General features: G+C 38.4%; 1 protein-coding gene across 2 annotated transcripts in view; it reads left to right on the plus strand.

Annotated features, from left to right (window-relative positions):
• Window positions 1-5,177: 5,177 nt before the first annotated feature.
• Window positions 5,178-26,658, plus strand: part of ADARB2 (adenosine deaminase RNA specific B2 (inactive)) — a gene marked incomplete at both ends in the record, with an annotated part of 517,175 nt that continues 495,694 nt past the window's right edge. For both annotated transcript variants that reach the window (XM_080918367.1, XM_080918368.1), the window contains one exon: window positions 5,178-5,277. In XM_080918367.1, the coding sequence (XP_080774493.1) occupies window positions 5,178-5,277 (100 nt within the window). The remainder of the gene's footprint in view (window positions 5,278-26,658) is intronic.

Consider the following 26,658-nt stretch of genomic DNA (forward strand, 5'->3'; position numbering starts at 1 on the left):
TCCTACTTCTTTTTCCAAACCAATAAGAAATAAATGTAGATTTATTTTTAAATGAACACTTTGGAAATTCAGGCATTTACAGGAATTGAAGAATTACCCAAGGTGCCCATCAATAACGACATGGATCAAAGAAACAACACATATATTATTTCCTTCATTGACAGACAGATGACAGGTAGAAAGATAGATAGATAGATAAATAGATAGATAGATAGATAGATAGGTAGGTAGGTAGGTAGGTAGGTAGGTATATAGATACATAGATAGATAGATAGATAGATAGATAGATAGATAGATAGATAGATACATAGATACATAGATAGACAGACAGACAGACAGACAGGTGGTTTTACTCATTATAAAATGTTTTCATTTGTGAAAAAGTGTATAGAAATGAAGATGACCATATTATGTGAAAGAAGCCAGACACATAAAGAGAAATATCATACTTTTACTCTCATGTATGCAAACATGCAAGAGAGGTCTATGTGTGATGTGAAAAAAGGAAATTTTAGACTAAGAAAGGAAAGTAATAGAGGAGGTTTTCTAATCACAGTACATTATGCACGCGTGCACGCGCGCACGCACGCGCACACACACACACACACACACACACACACACTTGGTAATGTCATTTTCATTGTTAAATTCATATGTGCTAATATAAATCAATCAATTAACAAATGGACCAAAGCCTTTATGAGTTTATATTAATCATTAAGATTCAAGAATAAACATGTATGGTTGTACATTAACAAAAAGAACAAAGAAATATGCTTAATAATGGGACTAAGAAGGATTGAATTTGTTTTAAAACACATCATCTGTGCAGCTGTGCCTCAAGATACATGCTCTTTGATTCTCTTACTTGCAGAAATGGGAGCCAGTCTCAATCTACTACCCAACAGAAGCCATCACTGATGTGTCTTATGCTAAATATATATATTTACATATGTGTGTACATATATATATATATATATATATATATATATATATATATATATATATATATATATATCCTCACAGAACACAGAACTAGCAAAGGGACTTCAAAGAGAAAGCAGGCTGGTCAAAAAGCCAGCTAGATCTCCACAGCTCAACATGCACCTATAAACTGTAGAGCTAGGTGAACAGAAAGCACTATGCTGCCTCTATGGATTGTCCTCACACCCAAGTGTTTCCCTGGTTTCAATCATTTCAAAGTAGCATCAGTTGTGAAGCTATAGAATTCTGACATGTGTTCCTTTTGGATAATGTTGGAAAAGGCTATGCAAGCCTTGGTTCTATCGCTGTATTTAATGGCTTCCTTCTTCACACTATACTTTTATTCTAAGGGAAGGCAGGTGATAGCTGGACTGTGAACATAATAAACAAAAGCCAGGGACTTTCTGCTGCTGCTTTCATGAGAACTGGAGCCATAGTCAATATGAAGAGGTATCTAGAGAATGAACCTCATTTCGGTTCTACGTTGCAATATGTGTTTGCTTGAATTCAGTGAGCTTCACAGTAATATTTAAACTTTAGCTGTTTTTTGAAAATTATTATTCATCATACAAAAAAAAAAAAAAAAAGATCATCTCCAGGCTCAGGGTTTTGCAGTGGTGAGCTGGGGACATGATTTCAGCTCTTGTTAAAGAAATAAGCACCTTCATCCTGCAAAATAGTTGGATTATTGCAGCGTTTGTAAGAGGGATTTGAGAACCTTGGAATGTTACAAGTGATTGAGACTGGGGAGAGAGACATCCCATAAAGAGCGTGAGCACAGACAGTAAAGGGAGCAAAGTCCACACAGCTCTGTGTTCAGCCCAGCTCTACAGTTTATAGGCACATGCTGAGATGTGGAGCGGCCGGTTGGCTTTTTGACCAGCCTGAGCCTCTCTAGAAGCCCCTTTGCTAGTTCTCTGTTCCATGGGAAGACTAACAATGAACGGAATTAGCACAAGACACATGGGCGATGCCTCCCGATGGGCAATGGGGTGAGACTGGCTCCTGATCCTAATGCCTCTTCCAGCTGCTCTTCATCATCTCAGGCTGCCAAGCAATGCTCAAGTGATCCAGGGGAAAGACAAAAAGCAAAAGGACTCATCAGAAGAGTGGCAAACTGTCAATACTGCTCACTCTCAGCCTTGCTGGCAGTGACAAACTGGAGCATATTAGAGACCACGCTCGAGTGTAAATATTTGCCATCATAAACCACTTCTGCCTCTAGGCTGGAGACACCCACTTTTGTCTCATTTTGACCTCACTAGAGGTTGAAGTGTAGCATCTATGATGCATCATCACACACAAAACTCACAAAATATAGAAAAACAGCCATATTTCTGAACAGTAATATTGCATGTATTAGGCACGAAGTAAGCAAACTGAGAAACTTCAAGAAAGGTAAAAATTTCCCAAGATTTGCAATAGCTGATGTTTTCGTGGTATGTGAATTCTTAACTGTTTAGATTTGGATTTTAGTTATGTAATTCTATATCACCAAAACTATATATTGTTTTCAAGGTTCTGTTCTATGCCTGTCCTACTCGCTGTCCTAGGGAACTAAGACTCAGTATGTATGAGTCTCAGAGGTATCATGGTGCTGTGGTTATGAGTCTATGAGAGGGTCATTTATAAATTCCTATAATCAAGTGTTGATGGGGCATTTGTGTGTGGCTTTACTTGAAAGGCCTTCCATTGGTGACTCCACTTGGTGACAGTTTTTCTGCAGACATATAAGTAGAGAGACCTTGGATGAGGTCAGCCATTCTGTCTGGAGCACAGAAGTGTCTCAACTAAGGTTGTACAGCTTCAGTGACTACAGGTGAAACTCTCAACCCTTTGCAAGATCGGGGGCCATGGCGCTGCATCTGACTTCTGCCCTCAGACCCATGTGACATGAATGGGCCAAGGAAGAGATTTCTACAACTAAGGTCAACTTAGGACCTCTGAGTTACATGCCATGATTTTTACCTTTGATCAGCTAAGCACTGCATTACCCCAGCTAATGTGTGTGATGAATGTGCTTGTTGTTTCTGAGTTGACCTCATGTCCTGTTTATCTAGTTCATCTCTGAACAGTCCCTGAGCTCGGAACAGGACTGACTTGTTTTTTGTTTGTTTTATTATCTGATATATCATAATTCAGTGTCTGCTCTTCTCAAAGTATTCCACAAAGTCTACATACTATAGTAACTCCCACCACTCTTCCACAAGACCTCAGCCTCTGATGTGTAGGTTATATGACAATGCCACATGCTTTCTTAGTGCTTGGGAGAGATAGTCAGTAGCACTAAGCAGTAACTTTGCTTTAAGAGAACTGTTGAGCCCAACCCAAAGAAGAAAGGATGAGGTGACTGTCCCTATCCCTTAGAAATGAATCTCAACCAGGAGGTCAAATTGTTTAAAAAAAGAGAAAAACACAAGTTCTCTGTCTCAAAGGCCTACCTGTAGGAGTCTCTTGAAATTATTCATGGATAAAATAAAAAATCAAGGAGTGGTTATTGTCTGTTAGTTATTGTCTCGAGTGGCTGAAAGGGAGGAATGGCTCCATGGAGGGGCTGTGGTTCCTATCCCTGTTTCACAGAGGAGGAGGTTAAGGCACAGTTTAGGAAGATGAGTGTAAATCGTAGTGTGAAGTGAAAATTTGAAATCACAGTCTCTATGTATCTGTCAATCAAAGCTGAGCAAGAACCTTACAACTCACTAATACAGCAATCCACGGACATCCTAATTACTTCCAGTGTTCCTTGGGAAAATTATTTCTTATGTAAGAGGAACAATATGGAAATACTCAGGCCCATGAGGAGCTTGGAAAGGAGAATGTGGAAATGAATAAACCACAGGAATCAAATAGTTTTCACGTCCTCCTCTTAACTCACTGGATTTTAGAGTGAATGTTTATCAAACCAAACTTATGGTGATTAATAATGTATGACTTAAACACAAGATGCTAGAATGGTTGCTGGAAGATATTCTTCTTCTTCGTATGTCTTATGTCAGAGTCCAGGAATCAACTATTGACACCTAGTATATCCCTGAAAATAGAATGGTTTAACATCATTTTCGTCTGCAGGCTACTTGGTCCTCAACATTACATTCTCTATGTAAAAGTAACAGTTACCATGAATATCTTCCTCCTTCCCTCCCTCCCTTTTCCCTCTCCCCTCCTCTCCTCTCCCTGGTCTCTCCTGTGACTGTTCTTCCTTCAGTGAACGAAAGAGCATGAGGATCCCCTCTCAATAAAATTCAGATGAAACCCTAACATACGTTTTGATGCATGTTCCTTTTTTTTTTTTTTTTTTTTTTTTTTTTTGTCTAAAGGAATAGCCATGGGTTATAAAAGGGAGGTGGAGTGGGAACTCGGCAGGACAAACATGCGAACAGACAGAAACATGCTCTCAAGTAAACAAACCCTAAAGAGCTGTGTCTTTGGCACTTAAAAATCTCAGAGTATTTCTGAGGTAAAGTCCTGAACACGGAGAGACCCTGCCTTCTCCAGACAATGAGCAAGTTAACTAGTTAAAAACTGCTAGGTTTGAGTGACCAGTTCCTGCGTGTTTTGAGCATAGGAAGTGGTTGCAGCAAGAGGCTTGACATTACAGATCGTCACCCTCCTGTAAACTGCACCGCTGGACTTCTCCCCGTTAAAACCAGTTCCTTGTGGCTGTGTCTTCCTCTGAAACCTCTCTCCTGGGCGGCTCCATCCACCCAAATGGGAGCTGAGTTTGCAAGCTACCAGAGGCAGTGGAGCTGGTGCTGCTGATGTCAGAGCCAGAAGACAGTTGTGATTGGATCTAATTAGACTTTGCGGCAGCAAATAGACGAGCTCCCTGCGTGATTGGCTTTAAAGTGGATGGTGCCAAACAACTCGCAGAGGCGCAAAAGTAGCAGCCCTGCTTCTGGAGCCCAGACGGAGGGGAGAGAGCTTCAGGGCGCTCAGGACCAGCAGGAGAATCTTTCCCAGAGCTTTCTGCCCAAGGGTTCAGCTTTCCGCGTGCATCCGAGGCTTTCAGCTCATCCGGAACCAAGCACGGGGCAATTATAGCGAAGGTGCTTGCTGGCGTGCTCAGTCCGGAAAAAGTGAGACTGCTACTTGATTTGCAAAACCAGAAATACTCCCGGCTGCGGCTACAGCAGGGAGACTAAGAAAGGTGAAATTGCTTAAGGACCGGCTCCTCTCTGGGTCTCCCGACTGGCATGGCATCTGTCCTGGGGAGTGGCAGAGGGTCTGGAGGTCTAAGCAGTCAACTCAAATGCAAGTCCAAGAGGAGGAGGAGGAGGAGGTCCAAGAGGAAAGGTAAGAAGCTCGCTTGCAGAGCGAGCGAGCGCTCCGGTGCTGGTGCCCGCTGCAACTCTCCCCTGTTTCTCCCCCTCGTCCTTCCTCAGATCTCAGTGGCCGCTTGTCGGTTTTCTCTTGTCTTCACTTTAGGATGCTTCTGGGATGTCCACACTGAGCAGGGCACTTGCGAGTTCAAACCTCTTTTGTAAATAGCCCGGGGGCTTTCCTCAAACCTGATTACGTTGAGCCAGCCAGCCGCTCAGCGGAAAATGTTTGGCAGGAGACACTGGGAAGAGAGCTGAGAGGGCTGAACTGAGAAGCATCCTTTCTCTGAAGCTTGTATCCTGGGTACCACCGTCCCTAAAGGAGACCCAAGGCTGGCACTTAGACACACTTGGAGCCAACAATATTACCCGGTGCCAAAAGAAACACTCACTTAAGCCAACGCACATAAAAAAGGGAAAGAGCTCTCGCCCCAGCGTCTCACATCCAAATTGTCTCAGAGGAAAAAAAAAAGAGGGCAAAATCCTGGCAATTGCCTTTCCAAATTGGCTTTTCCCCCCTTACTGAGATACCCGGTGGCCATGTAAACACTGGCAGAGACAAAGAGGACACAGCACGTCCTTGCAGAAATGACTGCCTATAAAGAAACAAATGCTATGTCTTATTGGTAGCAAAAAAGAAAGAAAATTGAGTCTTTCAAACCAGAAAAGGAGAGGCAAGCGGATGTCAGGTTGCAGCTGACAAACTCAGGCTGTGCCTTGTTCCTGATATTACTGAAACATGAGCTTCACAGAACTTAGTCAATGTCACCACAGACTCAGGGCATCCACACAAGGATTTGTGTCAAATTAGCAATTCCTCCAGCTTGGTAAGCAGTGCCCTAGAACACGTCTTTAGCCTGTATGCACAGAAGAATTAAAAGGTGGTTCCTCTTCTTAGAACCCTGAAGTGATGTTACCTCCTTGTGAGTTAATGGAAGTTCGCTGTTCTTACCAGGATCTGAGAGCTGTTTTGGTTTTCCTTAGTTTTTGAGTTGTTTGTAGTGTTATGCAGAGCAGACACAACTTGGTAAATTGGATTTTTAAAATCGTGCTCACTCGGGATACATGCTGCAAGACGGGTGGAATCTGTCTGTAGATTAGATATGTTAGAGAGCCTAGGTAAGTTTCTTCTAGATTGTTTCCTAAGTGCTTGCTAACTGTTTCTGAGTCCCATATGATTTCCTAATAGCACAAATTAATCAAACATAACATTCTGAAGCAAACAGTCCTTGATTATAATCACACATCAGGATCCCTGAGAGCAAAGGAGACCTAACACCTGTCTTTGAATGTTTCAGGACCTTTGATTTCAAAGGGGGCTGATTTTATAATTAGACTTCAATTCTTAAACAGCTCAAATGCAAGCTTGGTGTTCACCTTGTTACCTGAAAATATTTTGAAACGGACTTACTGATTTCTTCTATGGCTCCATGCTACTGACTGAAAATGACTTGGATATTAAGAAAGCCCTGCTTTTAACAGTTCAACAATGAATAACACTTTTAAAGAAGTAGGAAAAAATTGTCTTCATACTTCAGGTGTTTGCTGGTGTCACCTAATTTTTTTAATAGTCTGCTTACTTATTTAGAGCCAAGCAAATGGAGGAATATTCAAAATAATACAATGTATAGAAATGTACGCTAAAGGAAATTCTTGTCTTCCTTCCTTTTCTTTATTAGGAAGTATCAGGCATACCACCTTACACATTTATTCAGGAAGGGACTAAAAAAGAAACCCAAGAAAGTCTTTATTTCCTATAAGCTGAACGATGACAGGCCAAAGCAAAAATTTTACAGCAAGTATTTGTATCCTTAGAAATTTTGACTATAGAAAGGTTCCAAGTTTTCATAACAAAGGCATACGCCAGCCTCTATTGTGTGTAGACCTGTGTTTACGTGGCCTTTTCTATAGTACCTGCCAACAGCTATTGTGGTAGGGCAGTAAAATGAATCCTTAAATTTTCACCTTTACTGGCAAAGTTCACAATGGGCATGATCAAAAAAGAAGAAAAAAAGCTAGCATACCCAGCTATAAGAAAGAGGATCTTTTTTACATCTTCCAGGAAAAGATAAGCTTGTATGTAATAACTTGTATGACAAATGCAATGATGTCTTTCAATTTTATCTTAATGACCATATATCTTCATTGAGATGGAATGGCATAGCATCAAGTTTTAAGCCTAACCAACGTGAAAGCCAACACAGGTATCAGAAATAATTAAGGAATTCTAGGCAGATCATTAAGTAGCAAGTGGAGGTGCTGACTATAAAACTGTTCTCACAAGTTAATAAATACATTATTAATTTATTAAACAAGTTAATAAATATAATCATAAGTATGCATATGCTTATGTTCTTCGTGCTCATTTTTCAGGCAAGCTGTATTTTTAAAAGTGAATATCAGTTGTGTGCCCAATGCTCTTTTATTTTCGATGTGTAGACTTGAAGGGTGTCTTGGGTCCGGTATGCTTTTTGTGATCCAACAGTCTATGCTCTAAGCTGAAACACTCTAGCTACAGGCTAACTGTGGCAATGATTGGATGTGATTATTGGTAAATGCAATCTATCATAGTGGAAATGGGGTGGTTGCTTTCCAGGGTAGGTTTCTGTCACTGTTCCATACAGGAAGTAATGTGCACCTTTAAAGATCTAAAAACAGAAAAACTTAGCCACAGAACATGCCTTCTGGGGTCCTCTAGCAGAAGCTCACGTTTCTCTGCCAGATAAACTTTAAGGACGATTCTTGTCTTCTTTTTCTTGAGACCTCATATCATTCACCTTTGAATGGTCTCCATAGGTGGTACTTTCTGTTAGGATTTCTTTAGAATTCTTGTCTAAGGGGTCTACACTGTACAGACAAATGGCAAGTGTAAGCATCTTACCTTTATGGGAGGAGGCACACACATGCAGAATAACAGTACACTGAGGACGGGCAAAACATCTGCTGTTTCCACATGTGTCAAAGGAGGGCCTGGACCTATTTCATGTGTGGAATATACCTGTTTTTCCTCCCTCGATGTCGGTTGGGGACTTTGGGAAAACAACGGTTAATGCAGACTGTCATCTGACATCACTAACCCCTGGAGTACTGCCTTCAGTAGGACACGGGGAGGACTCAGAGACTGCACTTACTTCATATTTCTTTGTAGAAAGATTATAAATAATTTCATCTCTTCAGTGCTTTATACAGAATAAGGTTGCTGGAATTCCAAAATAACAATGTGTAAATACACCCCAAAACCATTCATTTAAACCCCAAAAGGAAAAGGAAAGAAAGGTTAGGATTCAAGGCTTTTTGTTAATTGTTATTAGCAGCCAACCAGGTGGTCTAATAGGGAGAGTTAAAATAGTCTAGTTCATAAAAATAAATCAGTTAACATTTAACCCCTAACCACAGACTGTCAGCATAGTATTTTTCTTAACAATCTTATAAATACACCTTGGTACTCCCCTGTATTGAAATGGCACACATTTATTCTTGTGTTGTGCATCTGTTTTTTTCTTTTGTTGTTGTTGTTCGTTTATTTCCCCCAAAAGAAGCTACTCACTGGCCTGAAAGTAATTTTTCAAAAAGAATAGAGATATAACCCATTATTATATACAAATATGTGAAATGATTGTAAGTGTCTGAGAATTTACAACAAAAACCTCCTTTTTAACACATACTTCTTGATACCCATTCAAGGTAAACTGAAGGACACGGTTTATAGGGAGAAATATCCTTCCACCATCAGCTAGAAAAAGACTTTAGGGAAGTATCGAAACGGAAATGCAAACACTAATTTGACTGGGTTGAGCATAGGGCATACAATGTCTCATTCTCTGGAGCACCTAACAGCAACTAAAAAGTTGTCTCGAAATTGAGCTATTGTTCCAGGGTGCTTGGGTGTACAAATCTTTAGGGGGAACCAGGAGTAAATTTTGGAAGCAGCCCCACAAGGCAGCCCCACGAAAGTAAATTGGGAATCTCAGGAAGGTGGTGTGGAGCGGAGCAGCCCGAGAACGCTGTGAGATGCGAGTAAAAAGTTGGCAAAGGGGACACAGTAAGTGTGGCAGATGGATGGCAGACGCCAGCTTGTAGTGAAATGAAATTCCATGAAAAATTAATGAAATAGAAAGATTGCGCACTGGATGAGGGTGCAGCGGCCGTTGCTCTCTATCGCCGGAGATGCTTTAGTAATAATCCATGTGGCTGTCATCTCAACGGAAAGAAGACAGCCCGTCTACACCACTGGCTCTTATCTCGCTCGCTGACAGCTTAAGAGGAAGGACTGGATTCCGGGATAAAAATCAAATTGATTAAACCAACCGTTAGGCAGTATCTAATTGCATGAGGGGGATTTCTCCTTTTTTTTTTTTTTTTTATTCTCTCTTTTTAAAATTTATATCAGTGCTTCTGGTTTCTAGTGACCCATGTAATAACAGTAATTTAAAATTGCTTCAAGGGCATTAGAAATGATGAGTGAACTTGAATTTAGAATAAAAGTATAAGATTCATGTATTCTTATCTAAATAGCAGCAATAGAGTTATTGACAAAAAGCTACCCCAGAGGAATATTATATAAGGAAATACATAGGGAGAGCCTGTAATTTTTGAGACGTAGAAAGGTAACTTATGTTATAAAAGCATTGTGTTTAATTGGAAACCTATGTGTGTCTGTTACTGTGGAGGGTGTATGTGCATTGCTGTGTGTATGTTTGTATCTAGACAAGAAAGACTAGAAATATTGGATCAATTTTAAATGCTTCTGTATCTTTTCTAATAATCCTAGAAAATGTAAGTCTGTATTTTTATAACAAGAAGTGTTTAGAAAGACCCTACTAATAAAAAAAATCACTGGGCACTTTGTAATTTGTAAATTTTATATCTAAACAGATGTTGCTGTGACCAATCTGGGTGCTAATGACTTGCAAACAAGCTTTGTAAAAGGGCAGATTTTTCTTATGATATCATGAACAAGATATTAAAGGCACTTAACCAGTTTGAAAAAAAATATTAAATCACATTCCAAGTGAGCCATGAAAATCATAAATGTTCTTTACAAAACAGTTCAACTATTAGATGTTAACACTTTCCATGTGGTTTTCTGTGAGCACAAAATAATGGGGGGAAAAGCCTGAGAAAATAAAGGGGGAAACAGCAATGCATGCTGGATGAAGCTATGACAATTCTGATTCTTGCTGCTTGGGGTTTGTAGATAACACAAATGTAAATAAACCCTATTTTTTCAATTAAACTTTTTCCTTTGCTCAGAAGCTGTAAATTCTTGTTTAAATATAATCATTTATTTATAGCTGTTAGCGAATTATAGTTCACTTAATATGCCAATGGCAAATAGAGCAACATGGCTTTCAAAATGTGAAGAAATCAGATGGGAGGTTCCTTTTAATTTTGGGGATACACGTCTCTGAAAGATCTCTTGGGAGACCTCAGAAAGTCGCAATGAAAAGGAGCCGTTAGAATTTACAAACTCATGGACAGAGCTCTCTCTCTACTTATGTCCCTTGGTAGCCTGGAGCCAAGACATCCTTGTTAAGTGATGAAGGCCCGGGTTCTTCTTTCTGTTTTTATTTCTGTTAGAAGGAAAGAAGGCTGAGGGCTGTTGTGTCTGGCTGCTTGGATGGGCTTTGGCAGGGGGAGTACAGCTCTGGGCTCTAAAGCTGCACCTAAAAATGCATGAGTGAATCTAGCTTCCTAGGGTCCACATCCAAAAATCAGTTACCTATGAGCTGATTTGTTTGGCCTTTAAGGGACTTTTAATTTCTCGGAGATGAATGTGGCCACGTGCAGAAAAGCAGACTTCTTGTGGGGAACTGTGTATCTTATAATAAAGAGTTAATGGAATCACCTGGGTCCTCTCTCTGCATGCAGGGTATTTGATCACCTTTGATTTTAGTTATAGATATTGAACATGAAAGGCAGAAGCACAATTCAAATTTATCCTTTCATTGACATTGAATAAATTCCATTCACATCTGGTTTCTTGATAGAAAGTAGCCAGTAATTGCCCTTCCATGTTATGAAATGCAAATATGTTACAATTTATTATCATCTGTGTTACATAATAAAAATGTCAAATAGTTAATGTTGCTTTTCGTTTTTTAAAATAACTTAACATACAGGTTTCATATATACATATATATGTGTGTATGTATGAATATATATTTATGTTTATATGAAGGGCATAAAAATAATATACCTGAGTAAGGAACCATGTGTGATATATGAAACCTTCCTATAAATAAAAAAAATGTAGTATTCATCTTTAAATTGAGAGGAAATACAATATAAGCCCAGAAAACATTATGTTTAAATGTCCTAAAGGTGAGAATTAAAAGCTTTTCCTAAACTCCGTATAGGTTCCAATCCTGAGACTGAGGGTGGATTTGCCAATCTGCTTCCAAAGCAAAAGACAATTAGAACAGTCATGTTTGCTTAACTGCTAATCACTCCAGTGTGAGCACTCTACCTAAAACCTTCACACACCTTGTAAAAGCAAATGTCTCTGCATCGAGACAGGAAGATGTGTATCATGGATATGAGGAAGCAATGACGTTCAGTGTCAGCGCCTGCTTCTCCTACAGTGAGGTTACAGTCACTGGACATTTCACATTAGTTCATCAGAAGAGTCACATCACAGACCCAGTGTCCTTTCTGTGGCTGTTGCATTGCCTTTCAAACGATAATAAATAGAACAAAACTATTCAAAGTAGATCTCTAAACTCCTTTCTGAAGTCCTGAGTAGGTGGAGTGAATATGCTGTTGAAATGATAATCATAATACTTTGAGATGCATGCCGGTGCAGTCCTTTTAACCACTTTACCCTTTACGTTCTCTGGATCATTGTATAGATTTAATTAATCTTGGCTGCTCTGCTTATTGGATATGAGAACTCTGATTTTTGTTTCCTATTGCCTCATCATTTCTCAATGTCTTACATGATTCCTCAAATATGTCTTCACAAATGGGATATTAAAATAAGATGGAGGTGTGGGGACTCATTTCTTCATCATCCAAGCCTATCTTCTGTGGAAGATGATAATCCTGGTCAAATTCCTTCTTAGGGTTAGGCTGAAACAAAAGTGGGAAGGCTAATGTTTCTAAAAGTCATTATCAGGCAAGGCAAAGCACATGCTTTGGGTTTCTATAATTGCTTGAAAAAAAATCAACTGTACTGCTCAAAATCCACTGCATATGTATTTGGGAATAAATGCAATATTTCTTAAAAGTTTAATTGCATTCAGAAGAAAGCAATTTAGTAAACATGACAGAAATGTCAGCAAAATAGATTTTGACCTCCTCCAAACCCCAAGTCTAGCTGGGCTCACTCATCCCTGTCTGTAACAGATGCTGAGCTCACATTGGGCCTGTGGCTGTGAAAACAGCTATGGTCTTAAAGGAGAAGCCCACCCTCTTGATATTATGCTGTGCTGTAGGCTAAGAACCAAATGTAAAGTGTCTAAAACACACACACGTAACTATTTTTCAAAGTTTATACAAATTAGAAAGAGGGGTAAATAATTTATTAAAAATCGGTACCTTTTGCTAACTCTTAGGTAGACAGCTGCTCTAAAATATGTATTTGTGCTTCACAAATAAAAAAAAATTACAATAGTTAAAGCCTGAAGGAAAAGCAGTCATCTAAGTTCAACTAAAACTCTAGCAGAAAGTGACATTTAAACCCAGTGTATGATGTTACAGCACATCTTCTCCAAATGAAAATAAACCCAAGTTTTCAATTTTCTCTCCAAAGGAAAATCACGATGTAGCCAAAATTATTTTTTAAACATGTAGATAAAATAATAGAACATGGCAAACATTTGAAAAACCTCTGAGATGGTAACACAGGAAGCATACTAACTTCGACAGCCCTTCATACATGCACACAGCAAATGAAAGCACCCTTAAAAGTATCTTTGACAGGTGTTAATATGTTACTTCAATGTGAATACATCACTCCACTGTAGGGTGAGCAAATTGGAACATATTGAAATTGAGAGATACACTTTTATTACTAAGCACATAGGTGAAAAATTCTTTTATTATGAAGGCTAAGGAATTTAAGTGTGCATGCACATCATTTTGTGTAATCAGCAGAGTCTTAAATCCACTTCTTCATTCTGTGAAAACTGAATCATGACATGGCTTTTGTGTGTAGCTAATGAATAGAATTCAAGTCATTAAATTGTGTGCTTGTGTGCTTTGTGTAGACCGCTAATATATTCATGTGGGATAGAGAAATGCCAGGCTCAAGATTTAAAATGCAGTAAGTATTTATTGAAAACCTTGCATGTTAAAAGATTCGTCTACTTCTGAAACATCAGTCATCTATTATGGAATTCTGAAAGAAATTATATAGCAAAATGAAATCCTGGTTATATGTGAGTGTGCAAGCACTGTGAAAGGTAGAAGAGAAAAGATGCAGGTTTGTGGTAATATTTCATAATTCTGAGGAAAATATTAATTGTCTAATTGCAAAAGTTCCAGGGTATCAGCAATTGAAATTTCCCCTTGTGCATACTGTGCATGAAGTAAGACAAATCTTCTTGTCTTTGCCACTAATAAAAAGTAATCCTTCTTTCAACATCATAAAAGGAACAACACACTTGTAAAAAGGGTTTAAATGGAGGATAACGGACACACAGACAAAAGACAGATGGAAGGAATAATTTAGAAACCTCTTTTTTCTAAGCCTGATTAAAATTCACCCTACTTGCTTTTTAATTTATGTAGCTTTTAGGCACAGCTACATGATTTAAAAATATGGGTCCACCTATCCAATTTCATTGCTTGCAGAACTGCCAGATTTTGCCTTACACAATGACGAACATGTTATAAGAAATTTATTTGGTACATGGTTACTAATCTATATATTTATTAAAGTATAAAAATATCTCCATTTTATAGTGTGGGCTAGTTTATATACTACCAAAACTACCCAAAATAATGCTTATCTTTAAGTTTATATTACATGTCAAGATACAAATACAATTCTTTCAAATGAAAGCAGGGAGTGACAATAGGCCCCACATAATGTTAGGTTTTATGATACTTATAACCAGAATATGTTCAATATACATTTATATTTTCCTTACACATAACAATTCTGTGTATAATGAGCCTATGAAACAAGTTTTTAAAATCAAAATCCACTAAGTAGAATAAGTTGTTTGCATTTCCCTTATTTCAAATAAAGCTTCTATACAAAACCAACTTATCAAAATATAATATTGCTACTCTTTTTATGGTGGCAAAACATAGAAGATACTCATTCACTAGGAGGAATACAGGATTGGCTCAGAAGAGCACTGCCTGCTTTTTCAGAGAACCTGGGTTTAATTCTCAGCATCCACATGGCCCCTCACAGCCATTTATGACTGGAGTCTTAAGGGATTCAAAGTTTTCTCGCTTCCAAGGGCACTCACATACATGTCACACAGACATGCATGTAATCAAAATAACCATACATCTAATTATTTTTAAATTTAAAAAAATCACTGGAAAAAAATGGCAGTTTTGAAATAAGATATGGGAGGGGTTCAAAAGAGGCTGGAGGAAGGAGAGGGAATGTCGAACCTGTTGGAATGTGTTGCAATTCTGTTTTAATTAAAATATATTTTAAAAAAGAACTTCTAAAAGAAATAAGCAGAAAATAGAGCGTTTTCTACCAAGATTGTGTGCAGATCATGTGAGTTATAAGAGCTTATGGGAGGGAGAAATCAGTAAGATGACATCCATCAGACACTTTTGAGACAGTGAATTGAAGAAAGAACATTCTCTTCAGATCTCAGGGGTATGAAGATGTGAGAAGGTGGGATGAGAGTATTGCTACCATCTTCTTTATCATCCCTCAAGAATGGGTGTCCTTACGTGCTACTTCACATTCTCTGGGATTAACACGGTGCTGTCACTGTTCATTATCCATACACATCTGCTGTAGAATTCACTCATGTTTACATTGCACATTTATAAATGGTTCTGTCTCCTTTATATTAGAACGGGGTTACATAACTCTGCAGTTTATCCATCCAACAAACATTTGTTAGACCCTTTTATTTGTCAGTCACATGATAAATAGTAGAGATTAAACAATATAAGCTCTGAAAACTTCCACAAACAGCCAGAAATCAAATCCCAGTCTGTTCTGCCTTCTCTGTCATTTATGTGGAAGAGATATTTTATAAAACTCCTCTCGCTGAAAGCGTGGGAGGCACACTTCCATTGTTTGCTAAATTAGTCCCTTGATGATTGGCATGTTCATTGCTCATCAGTATTCTCATGTAACAAATGAAGTGAAACCATTAGACCCAACAAAGCTGAAAGAACCTTAAGTGTTTCTCAGGATCCACCCTTCTTAGACAGTGCCCTTGCCACCACACTGGAGCTTCCCCCTCCCCCTGCTTCATTTATCCTGCTTCCAGCCCTAGCCCCTGTCATCTCTGTAAGGAGCTAGTCCTCACCCCTAGATACACAGCTATATGCTGCCTCCCATGTCTGTGACCAGTGATTCAAGTTCCTTCTCCAAAATCGTCCAGGCAGTAGCCCAGGACTAACCCACCCTCTTTGCAGAAGGTGAGTGTGTGTTCCAGCAACTGCACAACACAAAATCCTAGTGCCAGAGCAAAGAGAATAACTTAAATTGCCGTCTCTTGCCTGTAGTGTGGACTGTCAAGAACTCTGCCTTGAGTTAATATAAAGTAGAATGCAAACCTATCTGTCCAGTGCATCTACATAATCAACAAAGGTGCTGTTTTTCCCTCCCACTTCCAATCAATATGTAAATATATCAATGAGTCAATAACTACAATACAATACAATATATCGTGAAAAAAGATGACAGTCCTGAATTCCATCCTTCCTCTATCTAAATAGATTGCTTCTTGTTCTCTTCTCATTATAAACCTGCCATTTACCTGTCTACAACCTATCTCCTCTTTATATAATAAGCAGGAGAAGCATATAGAACCCACACACAAAATTTAGTATGAGATGGCAAAACTCTTAAGGTCTTTAGCTACAGTGATAACAAGTGCAGTGGATATGCCTGGGTATTGATTTATAATTGTTCAGGGACTTTTCAGATTTTGAGCATTCTAGAAGCTAAGGTTGCAGTGATAGAATTGGAGTCAGACAATGTATTAAGTGCTTTTCACTATTTGTATATATTTTTTCAAATCAATAATACATTGGGTATTAGCACCAATACCTGCTCACTATGAGCACTTCATTTTGCGGGACAGAATGATGTCCTTGTTTGGACTCATTACAAAAACAGACTCATGACTCTTAGTAAAAGTAAATAGAAAAAATAATCAGAAAACAAAGACCATAGTAGTAAATGTATAAAAATAAAAGAAACCATGAATTACTATTTGAACTATAGAGTTTGCAATTCACTACACCACATACAAAGTATACTAAACAGAAGAGAGGGAAGATGGCTTTGAAGTTAAGAATATTTGCTGATTTTTCAGAGGACCTGACTTCGGTTCTCAAGACCCACAATAGGAGGCTCATAGTTCTTGTGATTCCAGCTATGGAGAATCAAAGACCCTCTTCTGGATTCTTTGGAGCACCAGTACATAGGAGGTATAGCTTGTGTTTCTCTCTCTCTCTCTCTCTCTCTCTCTCTCTCTCTCTCTCTCTCTCTCTCTCTCTCTCTCTCTCTCTCTCTCTCTCCCTCCCTCCCTCCCTCCCTCCCCTCTCCATACCTCCCTCCCTCTCTCTCTTCCTTCCTCCCTCTCTCCCTCCCCTCTCCATACCTCCCTCCCTCTCTCTCTTCCTTCCTCCCTCTCTCCCCCTACCTTCCTCTCTGCCCCATCCCTTTCTCCCTCCCTCCCTCCATCCCTCTTTCTCTTCCTCCCTCTCCCCCCTCCCTTCCCCCCCCCACTCTCTCACTTTCTGTCTGTGTCTCTGCCTCATGCTCCCTTGCCCCTTCTCTCAGAGAAAACAAAAATTCATAAAATTAGAAACATTTATTTCCAAAATGTTAAACTAGCCTTAGCGATCAACACGTACAAGAGATCCTGCATTGTAAAATGTTGAGACTTTTTTTTTTAATCATCCATACAAAGTTTTATTGCATTCGCTGATGCTATCAGCAAGATGCTGTTTGGTTCTTAGGCAGCCTATACCTTCTTCTAATATTTATTTAGCATTTACATTGTCCTGAGTTTTGAATCTCTCACTTGATCCTCCCAATAAGACTGTAAGGTAATGATGTGAGCTACCTTTAATTTTGCAGAGAAAGAAATTGTGCAGACTGATGTTGGTTAGCTGCAAGCATGCTCAGCTATATCTGTATGACTCTGGCAGAAGCTCTGAGGAGGTGTCCCTATCTGCTTCCTGCCAGTAAGCACTTCTAAGCATCAGCTATAGTGCTTGGGTTTGGTGGCTGCATATGACGTGGATCCCCAGGTGAGGCAGCCTCTGAATGATCTTTTCGTCAATCTCTGCTCCTCTATTTTTCTCCTGTGAGTGTTTTGTTCTCCCTTCTAAGAAGGACTGAGGCATCCCCATTCTGGCCTTCCTTCTTTTTGAGCTTTATAGGGTCTGTGAATTGTTTCTTGTGTATTAAGAGTTTTCTGGGACTAGTATCCACTTATCAGTGAGTGCATACCATGTGTGTTCTTTTGTGACTGGGTTGGTTGCCTCACTCAGAATGATAGTTTCTAGTCCCACCCATTTGCCTAGGAATTTCATAAAGTCATTGTTTCTAATAGCTGAGTAGTACTTCATTGTGTGAATGTACCACACTTTCTGTATTCATTCCTTTGTTGAAGGACATCTGGGTTCTTTCCAGCTGCTGGCTAATATAAATAAAGCTGCTATGAACATTGTGGAGCATGTGTCCTTGTTATATGTTGGAGCAAGTTTTGGGTCTATGCCCAGGAGTGGAATAGCTGGGTCCAGCGAGGGTGAGTTTTCCAAATATAGAGGAATGTCAAGACACTGAGGTGGAGAGGGTGATTAGGAGAGGGTGATTAGGAGAGGGTGATTGGGAGAGGGTGCACCTTCCAGGAGACAAGTTGAAGGGGACAAGGGATGAGAATGGGGAAGGAAGAAGGAGATAACAAGTAAATACAGAGAGTATCTAATAAAATAATTTTTAAAAAGAAAGAAAAATAATTTTGATAAAAAAATGTGCAGATGAAGAACACATGTGCATGAAGCCACACATTCAGAAAATGGTTCTTTCAGGCATCAAAACTATCCTCAGTCTCATTGATCATGCTCTGATTTATCAAAAATTCAGCAGCCACTCTCCAGGACTAAGTACTGTTCTCCCCACAGAAGACCCAAAGGGATAGAGTTCCCCGCATTCTGTTAACGTGCATATGTGTATGCTTCTATGTATGTATGTATGTCTCATGCATTGGGATGCCTATGGAGACCAGTAGACAGTATTAGATCGCCTGAAATAAGAGTTGATTGTGAGCCTCCAAATATAGTTACTGGGAAAGGAAACTAGGACCTCTGCAAAAGAAGCAAGTTTATTGTTCATTAGGAAACCTCTACCGCCCCAGTTCCCTACTTTTAACATAGAATGTACCTCATCTAATTCTTTCCCTATTCCATGGAACCCCAAGCTTTTCAAAGACCCTAGCAGAAACAAGTAACAAAACAAGACCAAGAAAAGTAGAAAAGTTGTTGGGATCTCCAACCCCAATAAGCCCTAGTAAAAACACATAACTCAGTTATAATATTTATAAGCTGTATGCCCTATATTAGAGAGATTTATCATTATAATATTCTATTTCCCAGCTATGAGATCTCTTGTTACTTGTTTCTTCTGTGGGTCATGTGGTTCTGTCCTATCTTTCTTCTACATCTTCTTCCTCCATCTTCTTCCTGTCTTCTTTCCTATTCTTCCAACCTCCAGCTTCAACTTTCCTTCTATTGCCCAACCATAGACTATCCTTTAATTGGCCAGTTAAAATGGGGAGAAGGTTCACATGGAATCACCCGATCTACTCTTCATCAGGGCAACCCCTCTTGATGAAGCAAACAGCACCAAGGCAACCCACAACAAGATACATCAAAACCTGCTGCTACTATTTCACAACCTTTTCAAGTCATCTTGGTGTTGTTCTCAGAAGGATGCTTAGTGTTTGCATGCTCAGCATCTTGGGGGAAATAGATCCTAAGAATTTCATAAACTTTAGATTTGAGGATGAAGTAACCTGGCAGAAGATATCTTATGCTGTCTTAAAATGAAAGAACCTTTCATCTGGCTGTGAGCATATCATTCTACACAAAAGACCAGAGAACAGAGTTTGGAACTAAAAACTTAACTTGTCAAGAACTGTTAACGATGCACTGTTGTCTTGGCATAAACTTAACTACAGCCAAAGAGATCATAACAAAAATCACATGATTCTTATTGGGAAATATATGTATACATAGTCTTAGTCCTAAAAAGATGTTATCTGCTATAAGGGATAGAATCTTCCTCTGCTGTATAACTTTGTTGCCTATTAAGTATAGTAAGATTTGAAATATAATGGTGTGGTGTATATACTGAACAATTCAACTCCTCAAACACCATTTCTAAATGCTGTTATATACTGAACATGACATATTAGAACGCCTAAGTACATATTTTGGGAGTACATTAATTGTTATTGCTATTCTTGGTTATTAACTTGACTAGATCTGGAATTAACTAAACCCCAAGCAGCTAAGCACATTTGGGAGGGAGTTTTTTTAATTAAATAACTTGAAGTGGAAGACCCACTGTTAGTCTGTTATCTTGTGATGTGGGACAATCTAACGTGAATCTGTGCTATATCTTATGGTGGCAGCCACAATAAAGGACATAGAAGATGGGAGTTCTTGCACTTTGTCTGCTAACCTGTAAGCTCATTGCTAAACTGTCACTAGAGCCTACTTCTCTGGGATTGCAGCATCTACTGAAGTTCAGCTGAGGCCTCTACCCTCATGGACTGAACAAATCTGAACTCTTGGGCTTTCTACTGGCACACCACCATTGCTGAACTAACTGGCCCACAGTCTGTAAGGCGCTCTAAGAAATCATTCTATTATTTTTGTTCCTATAGATCTAGAGAACCATGACTTACATACTACTTCATCCACAGCAAGCAGAATGTCACAATGCTATCACTTCGGAGACAATTAATAGATAGTAAAGCCAGTTCTCCTGTCAGAACCCTTTCCAGAAATCTTACCTCTTCCTCTGAAGAGTTATAAATTTTGTTTTCATCTCTTTAAACATTTCTTATAGATAAACCATAATATCTTCAGGTATATGGGATCTCTGTAGAACTGAATTAACACTGGATTGCATTAAACAGGGTCCAGAATTTTTCCTTAATGTGTCTGTCATATCCATGTCCACAGAATGGGGTGATACAGAACATGAAGTTTTTATGTTTTATCATGTTCTGTCTTATTTTCCCAACTCCCTGGCTTCTCTGAAGTTCCCCATTGTTAGTTAACAGTGATGGGAATTGCTAGCATTCTCAAATGAGCTATCAATTGTATTGTAAGTGAATGGCTTGCTTTTTTCTTCAACAAATAGAATTATTCCCATGTGTTATTTTATGTAAAAAAAACATGGGTGGTAGCATTTTTGTTTTACGAATATGAAAATTGTGACTAAGGAATAAATGTTATATTTTAGAAAGCTAGATAGGAAAATTATCTGAATTACTCTTGCCACAAATACATAAGACTATAAGTTCAGATGCCTAAAGATCACTGGCCAACAGGTACAGTGAGTCAGTGAATACCAGGTTCAGTGAGAGACCTGTTCAGAGAAAAAGAAGGGAGGGAGAGGAAGAAAGGGAGAGAAAGGGAGTGGTGGGGAGAGAGGGAGAGTAGACAAGGGAGAGGGAGAAAAGGGACAAGATCAGACCAGACCAGATCAGACCAGACAAGATCCGACCAGACCAAAATAAGGTAGAGAGTGATAAGAACAATCAGCAATGAGCTCTGATCTCCACCCCATCCATCTACCCACATACAACTACACAAAAGAAGGCCCTGGCGTATGATTAAACACAGACATATAGGACACTACTAGAAAAGTGCAAGTCCCTGAAAGGTGTGAAGATACACAGAATTCAGGAAAGGATAATCTCTGAGCAATAAAGTTAATTGTAAGAGACTCCTATGGAGGCTTTTCAGTATTGTTTTCAAACAACTGTCTCATAAACAACGTGTCTCTAATGGCTGCCACATACATGTCATATAAAGGACTTTGGGGGAGAGTTTTGTATTTCTCTTTCCAAGAAGATTCTGAAGTGTATCAACCAAATTCACATTGCCTTACCATGTGGTGTATGTGTGTGCTTGTGTTTATAGTTACATCTATATTTTCGTATGCATCCATTAACATACTCCTTCCCTGAGCCTTCTCTTCTCCATGTAAGTTCAGACATGCAATTTTCTGACTTACAGATTGTAGAAAACTTTATATATTGCTGAACTAATCCCATAAACAATAGCATCTTTCTTTTGTGATATCATTACAATAGGTGTATTGAATTTTGAAATAATTATTAATCACACCTCACTTAAGTAATCTGAACAGTAAAAACAGTTACATATTTAAAACATATAACAAAATTAATAAACCGAACAAAATCAAAATGCTATAAATATATTCATAACACACACACATACATACAGCAGACATAATAAAGGTGTAAATGAATCCAGTGCCATCAGACAATTCTGCTAGTAGTTTTCAACTGAATTAAAGTATATTCGTTCAGCAAAAATCAGCATCCAAAGTCAAATTCCATGTGTATAGTTATCCAATTTAAATAGATATTTTCTTTATCAATCATTTAAATTTATATTAAACATCCCCATTATCTTATGAATATATGTTTCTGGTGCCTTCATGCAGTAATTTTTTCCTACTTTGATGCATAAAAAATAAGCTTAATGATTCAGTTTCCTAGATTATGTTTATTATGGTTTTATGATGGCAATACAAAGGCAAAATCAAAATGAAGTTCTCAGTAAACACATACAAATAAACATACATGCCCTGCTTCAAATGTAATTAGTTAGTAAGAGAACAAAGATCAAAGATAAATCATATGCAGAATAGTCAAACAGGACATTTGAACTCAGGGTGTGTGCCTCTCTGAACAAAAGAGGTTAAATTGCTGAGCAATCCTATAATACATCCTGTGTGCCCACCAGATAACCAAGGGATATCCACTCTCAGTAGAAATACATGCGACTCCATTACATGCAAATTAACTGAAATGGCTTTCTCCATCTGTTCAACCCTTATTTATAAAGTTGTTTTACATAAACACTCACAGGTAGGTTTTCTGGGTTTTGAATTTTCAGTAGGAGAATTTTATTTATAATAAATCCAGGAATGTCAATCTCCACCCCAAAAAATAGAAATTTGAAGGGTCTTCATGCCCCTGAACTAATCAAGTAGACACAGTTGGACTCTTAAGGTCACTGCCTGGGCCTCTTATGTGGAAGTGCAGGAAACCCCTGGCTCAGAGCTGGGGAAAAGATTCTTGAGGATGGGCTAAAGGGAAAACTCTATTAGCTTGAGATCCAAAGCTCAGTTCATGGCAATATGCAAGCATCCGGCCACCAGCAATTTGTATTGAACTGGGCTTATATGTGGCAGTAAACATGGCTGGCTGCAATGGTTTTTGTTAGTTTCTAATCTGGTATGATAGCAGTGCATAAGAACTTTCTAGCATTCATCTCTCAATGATTGCACAGGATTGTTGTCAGAACTCCACTAGATACTCGGGATCTTTCCATAAAGTGGCATGAGATTTGCACAGAACCTCTGCACATCTGCCTGTCTACTTTAAAGCTCGTCTGCATTACCTGTAGGAACAAATCACTGTAAATGCTATACACATGATTGTTATAATGAACTATTGGAGAAATGATAGTTTCAAGTCTGTGGTCATTAGGATCCATGGATGAGAAAGTTTTGGGTATGGATGGTAAATGTAAGCTAAATGCCATTATGATTGACAGGCCAACTGACATTGAGAAAGTGATTGTAGGCTGAAAACTTAACACTAAGTGTGTGAATGCTTGTGTGCCCATTAATATGTATGAGTGTGTGTTTGTGTGTGTGTGTGTGTGTGTGTGTGTGTGTGTGTGTGTGTGTGTGTTACTGCATACCATACTCTACATATAGGTGGACTGAAGTCGGGTTATAGTAAAAATTTTAAATGGCATGGGTAAATTTGAAAGTAAGTTGTTATTTTAATGTCTGTTTTTGACACTATATTGGATTAAATTGTATGACTATGAGCTGCTCTTTCTTTGATTTCACCTTCTACAATGTTTTGGTTTATTTTTATCACATAGTCACCACTTGTGTTCAAAGTAATGTTTCTTCTACAGAATCATGGTAACAATGGGTTAATTACTCTCTTAAAATCATAGATTTCATTCTTTTTGCTGAGATCTCTTCAAGCCCATGAAGGCCAAACCCATGGGCTTGAAATTTAGGTCCTTTAACCAATCTCTTTCTTCATTCAAATGAGGACTACTTGTTTTTAATACTTCAGTGCATTGTTCACTTATAAGGTCACACCACTGTGTTGATTCTTTTGAAGTTGTTTTTAATCAAAGAAATGGGAATGATCCAGTAGAGGTTCACTTATATGCCTTAGTTTCTGATGACCTTCCAACAGAAGTAACCAAGATACCATACACATCCAAGTTCATAAACAAGCAATAATTTTGCTGCTTACTTGTACATTTTTTATAGCATTCCTTATTCTCTTCAGGAATGTTCTAAGTGCTCCTCCAGAAGGGAGGTGAACAGCCTCCTTCACCAAAAGGTTCATAACCTATCTTAGGAAAAGCCTCTCTGCATATACCTGCAGGGTGGAATTTACAATGAATAGTACCAAAGAGTTCATTCATTATGATCTTGGAGTGGCAGAGAATCACATGGCATTTCCCATAACTCAGAAATCAATAGTTTTATAAGTTCACTAGTTGCTTTTTTTCATCTTTGTGATGCAATTCCTAAAAGAAATGACTTAAGGGAAGAAAAAGATGTAATTGCTCACAGCTTAGGTGATATGTCCCTCATGGTTAGAAAGTTGGAATTTTGGGGCCAACTCTTGTAATGGGAGGATTTGAACTCATATCTCAGGAGACGAGGAAGTAGAAATAATGAAATATCAATGCTTGGTGCATCATTTTCTTTACATTTTTACTCAATTCAGGACCCCAAACAATGAGACAGTACTACCAACACTGAGGGGCATTCTTATCTCTTCAGTTAATCTCTTTGGAACCCTTTCTACAAATGAACTTAAGCCCATCCTCACTCATACCCTAGATGTTTCTTCAGGAGATCACACTGACAGTCAAATTAAACAACTACACCATTCAACTACACATTCTAATTTAAGATAAAACTCAACTCAAAATTTTGTTTTAGTAATTGTTTCTCATGCATGGTAAAACCTGTTGGTTCTGTGAAAATTGTTTATTTATTTAAAGTGTTTGGCCAGAATGTTACATTAATGAAAATACAAAAAGATGTTGAAATTCCCAAACTGGGGAGTAACGTGTAGGTTCTGTTTGTCCTTTAATAACATAAATGTACTGAGGAATTATGGAAAAATAGGCTAATAAAATCTAACATTTTGAGGAAGAAAATTATATGGTTATGAAAAAGATTAATATAATTTCACTAAGTATTCAAAATTAATTTCAATGTTTTCTTTGTTCTGAGTCAAATGAGACTAAAAACAAATGTTTAGCTTCTCCACAAATGCACAGAACACAGACACTTTGTTTTACAAACCTTGTATTTCTGTAAGTGTGAACCTTGGGTACAAGCTAAAAGATGAAAACTGCACATCATTCTGGAAATATAAAGACTCAAATGCTATTGTTGAAAAATGGGTGACATGCATATTAAATAGAGTGAGATCAACCATACATGGAGGTCTCAGACCCCACCAACCTACCTACTCTAATAGATGCTTAGAGCAGCTACATTCTGCATCCTTCTGATATTTTCTCCCTGTTTTGTTTCTTTCATAGGGTGTTGAACCCTTTTGTAATGGGCAAAACAGAGGTCAGATTCAGCCCAAAACTAGCTGAGGGACTCAATCATGAACTTACATAAAGGCATGGAATAAAAGGAACAAGAGGGATCTTGGTGTGGGGCTGAGTTGTTCTTCTAGTGTTCTAAAACTGACCTGATCTGTGTGTGGTGCGATTAAGTAGCAGTTTTCTCAACTAGAAGAGGGAAGTAGACATTCGTGATTATTCTTTCTAATCATAATCTAGGAATGGAGCAAAAATTCAGGCCTAAAGTCAAAGGACTAGAGAGATATAATTTTACCTAAATTGTAGTTCTACATACCTCAGCTTCATGATTTGGGCCTAAAGTATGCATCATGGTACTTGTGAGTGCTAAGTGTTTTATTAATTTAATATCAGCTAAGATCCTTTGTTGTTTTTATTGCTTTCTAGTTGTATCCTTCTTTTCCTCTTCCCTCTTTTCTTCTTTCCTGCCCTTTTCATTTCTTCCTTCATCCCTCCCAGCATCCTTCTTTTCCTCATTAACATTGTTTTATTTATGAATTTAACACCTGTGCTTCTTATTAATTCTCATTAAAAATATAATATAGCATTTTAAATATGTTAATTTTAAATTATATTATTCAATGAAAATTTTTAGATACCACCAAATTTCATCTTCAGTCAATTTAGTCTGCACGTGTATTGAGAGAGGCTGATATTTCTAGATCAGAATAGAGAAATGGCCATAGGGGCATCAGATCTTTATTAGGGACTGAGCTCTGAGGCTGATTGGCAGGGCACACAGCAGAGGGTAGGACCTGTGTGCCCTTAGTGAGAATTATATCACTCAGGATGCTCAGCAACCTCTCTGGACCTCCAGAGCTATTACTCCTTACTCAGATCACCCTACCACATGACACAAAGTACACCTGTCAATGCCCATCCTTATCACATATTCATAGGCCTATAGATTCTGCCCCAGAGCTTCTCTAAGAAATGAGATGATATGTTTAAAAGCTGAAGGAACCCAAATGCTCTCTAAAATAAACAAACAAACAAACAAAAAACTGACAGAAAGTGAAAAAATAAAAATATTCAAACCAAACCCTAAGTATAGACAGAAGAGAATAAAAGAGAATCTTGACAAACTGATGCCAGGCTAAGAGTGGCAGCTTGTATCTGTAACCCCAGTAGATGCAATAACTAGACAGGGGGCGTTCTATGAATTCAAGGTCAACCTGGACCAAAGAGTAAGACCTGCCTCAAAAACACAATTAAGAAATAACAACAACCAACTGATGCTTTGGTGCTTCATTTCCTATTCTATGAAAGTGGG

Source organism: Micromys minutus (genome assembly GCF_963924665.1).
Source record: "Micromys minutus genome assembly, chromosome: 6".
NCBI lineage: Eukaryota > Metazoa > Chordata > Mammalia > Rodentia > Muridae > Micromys > Micromys minutus.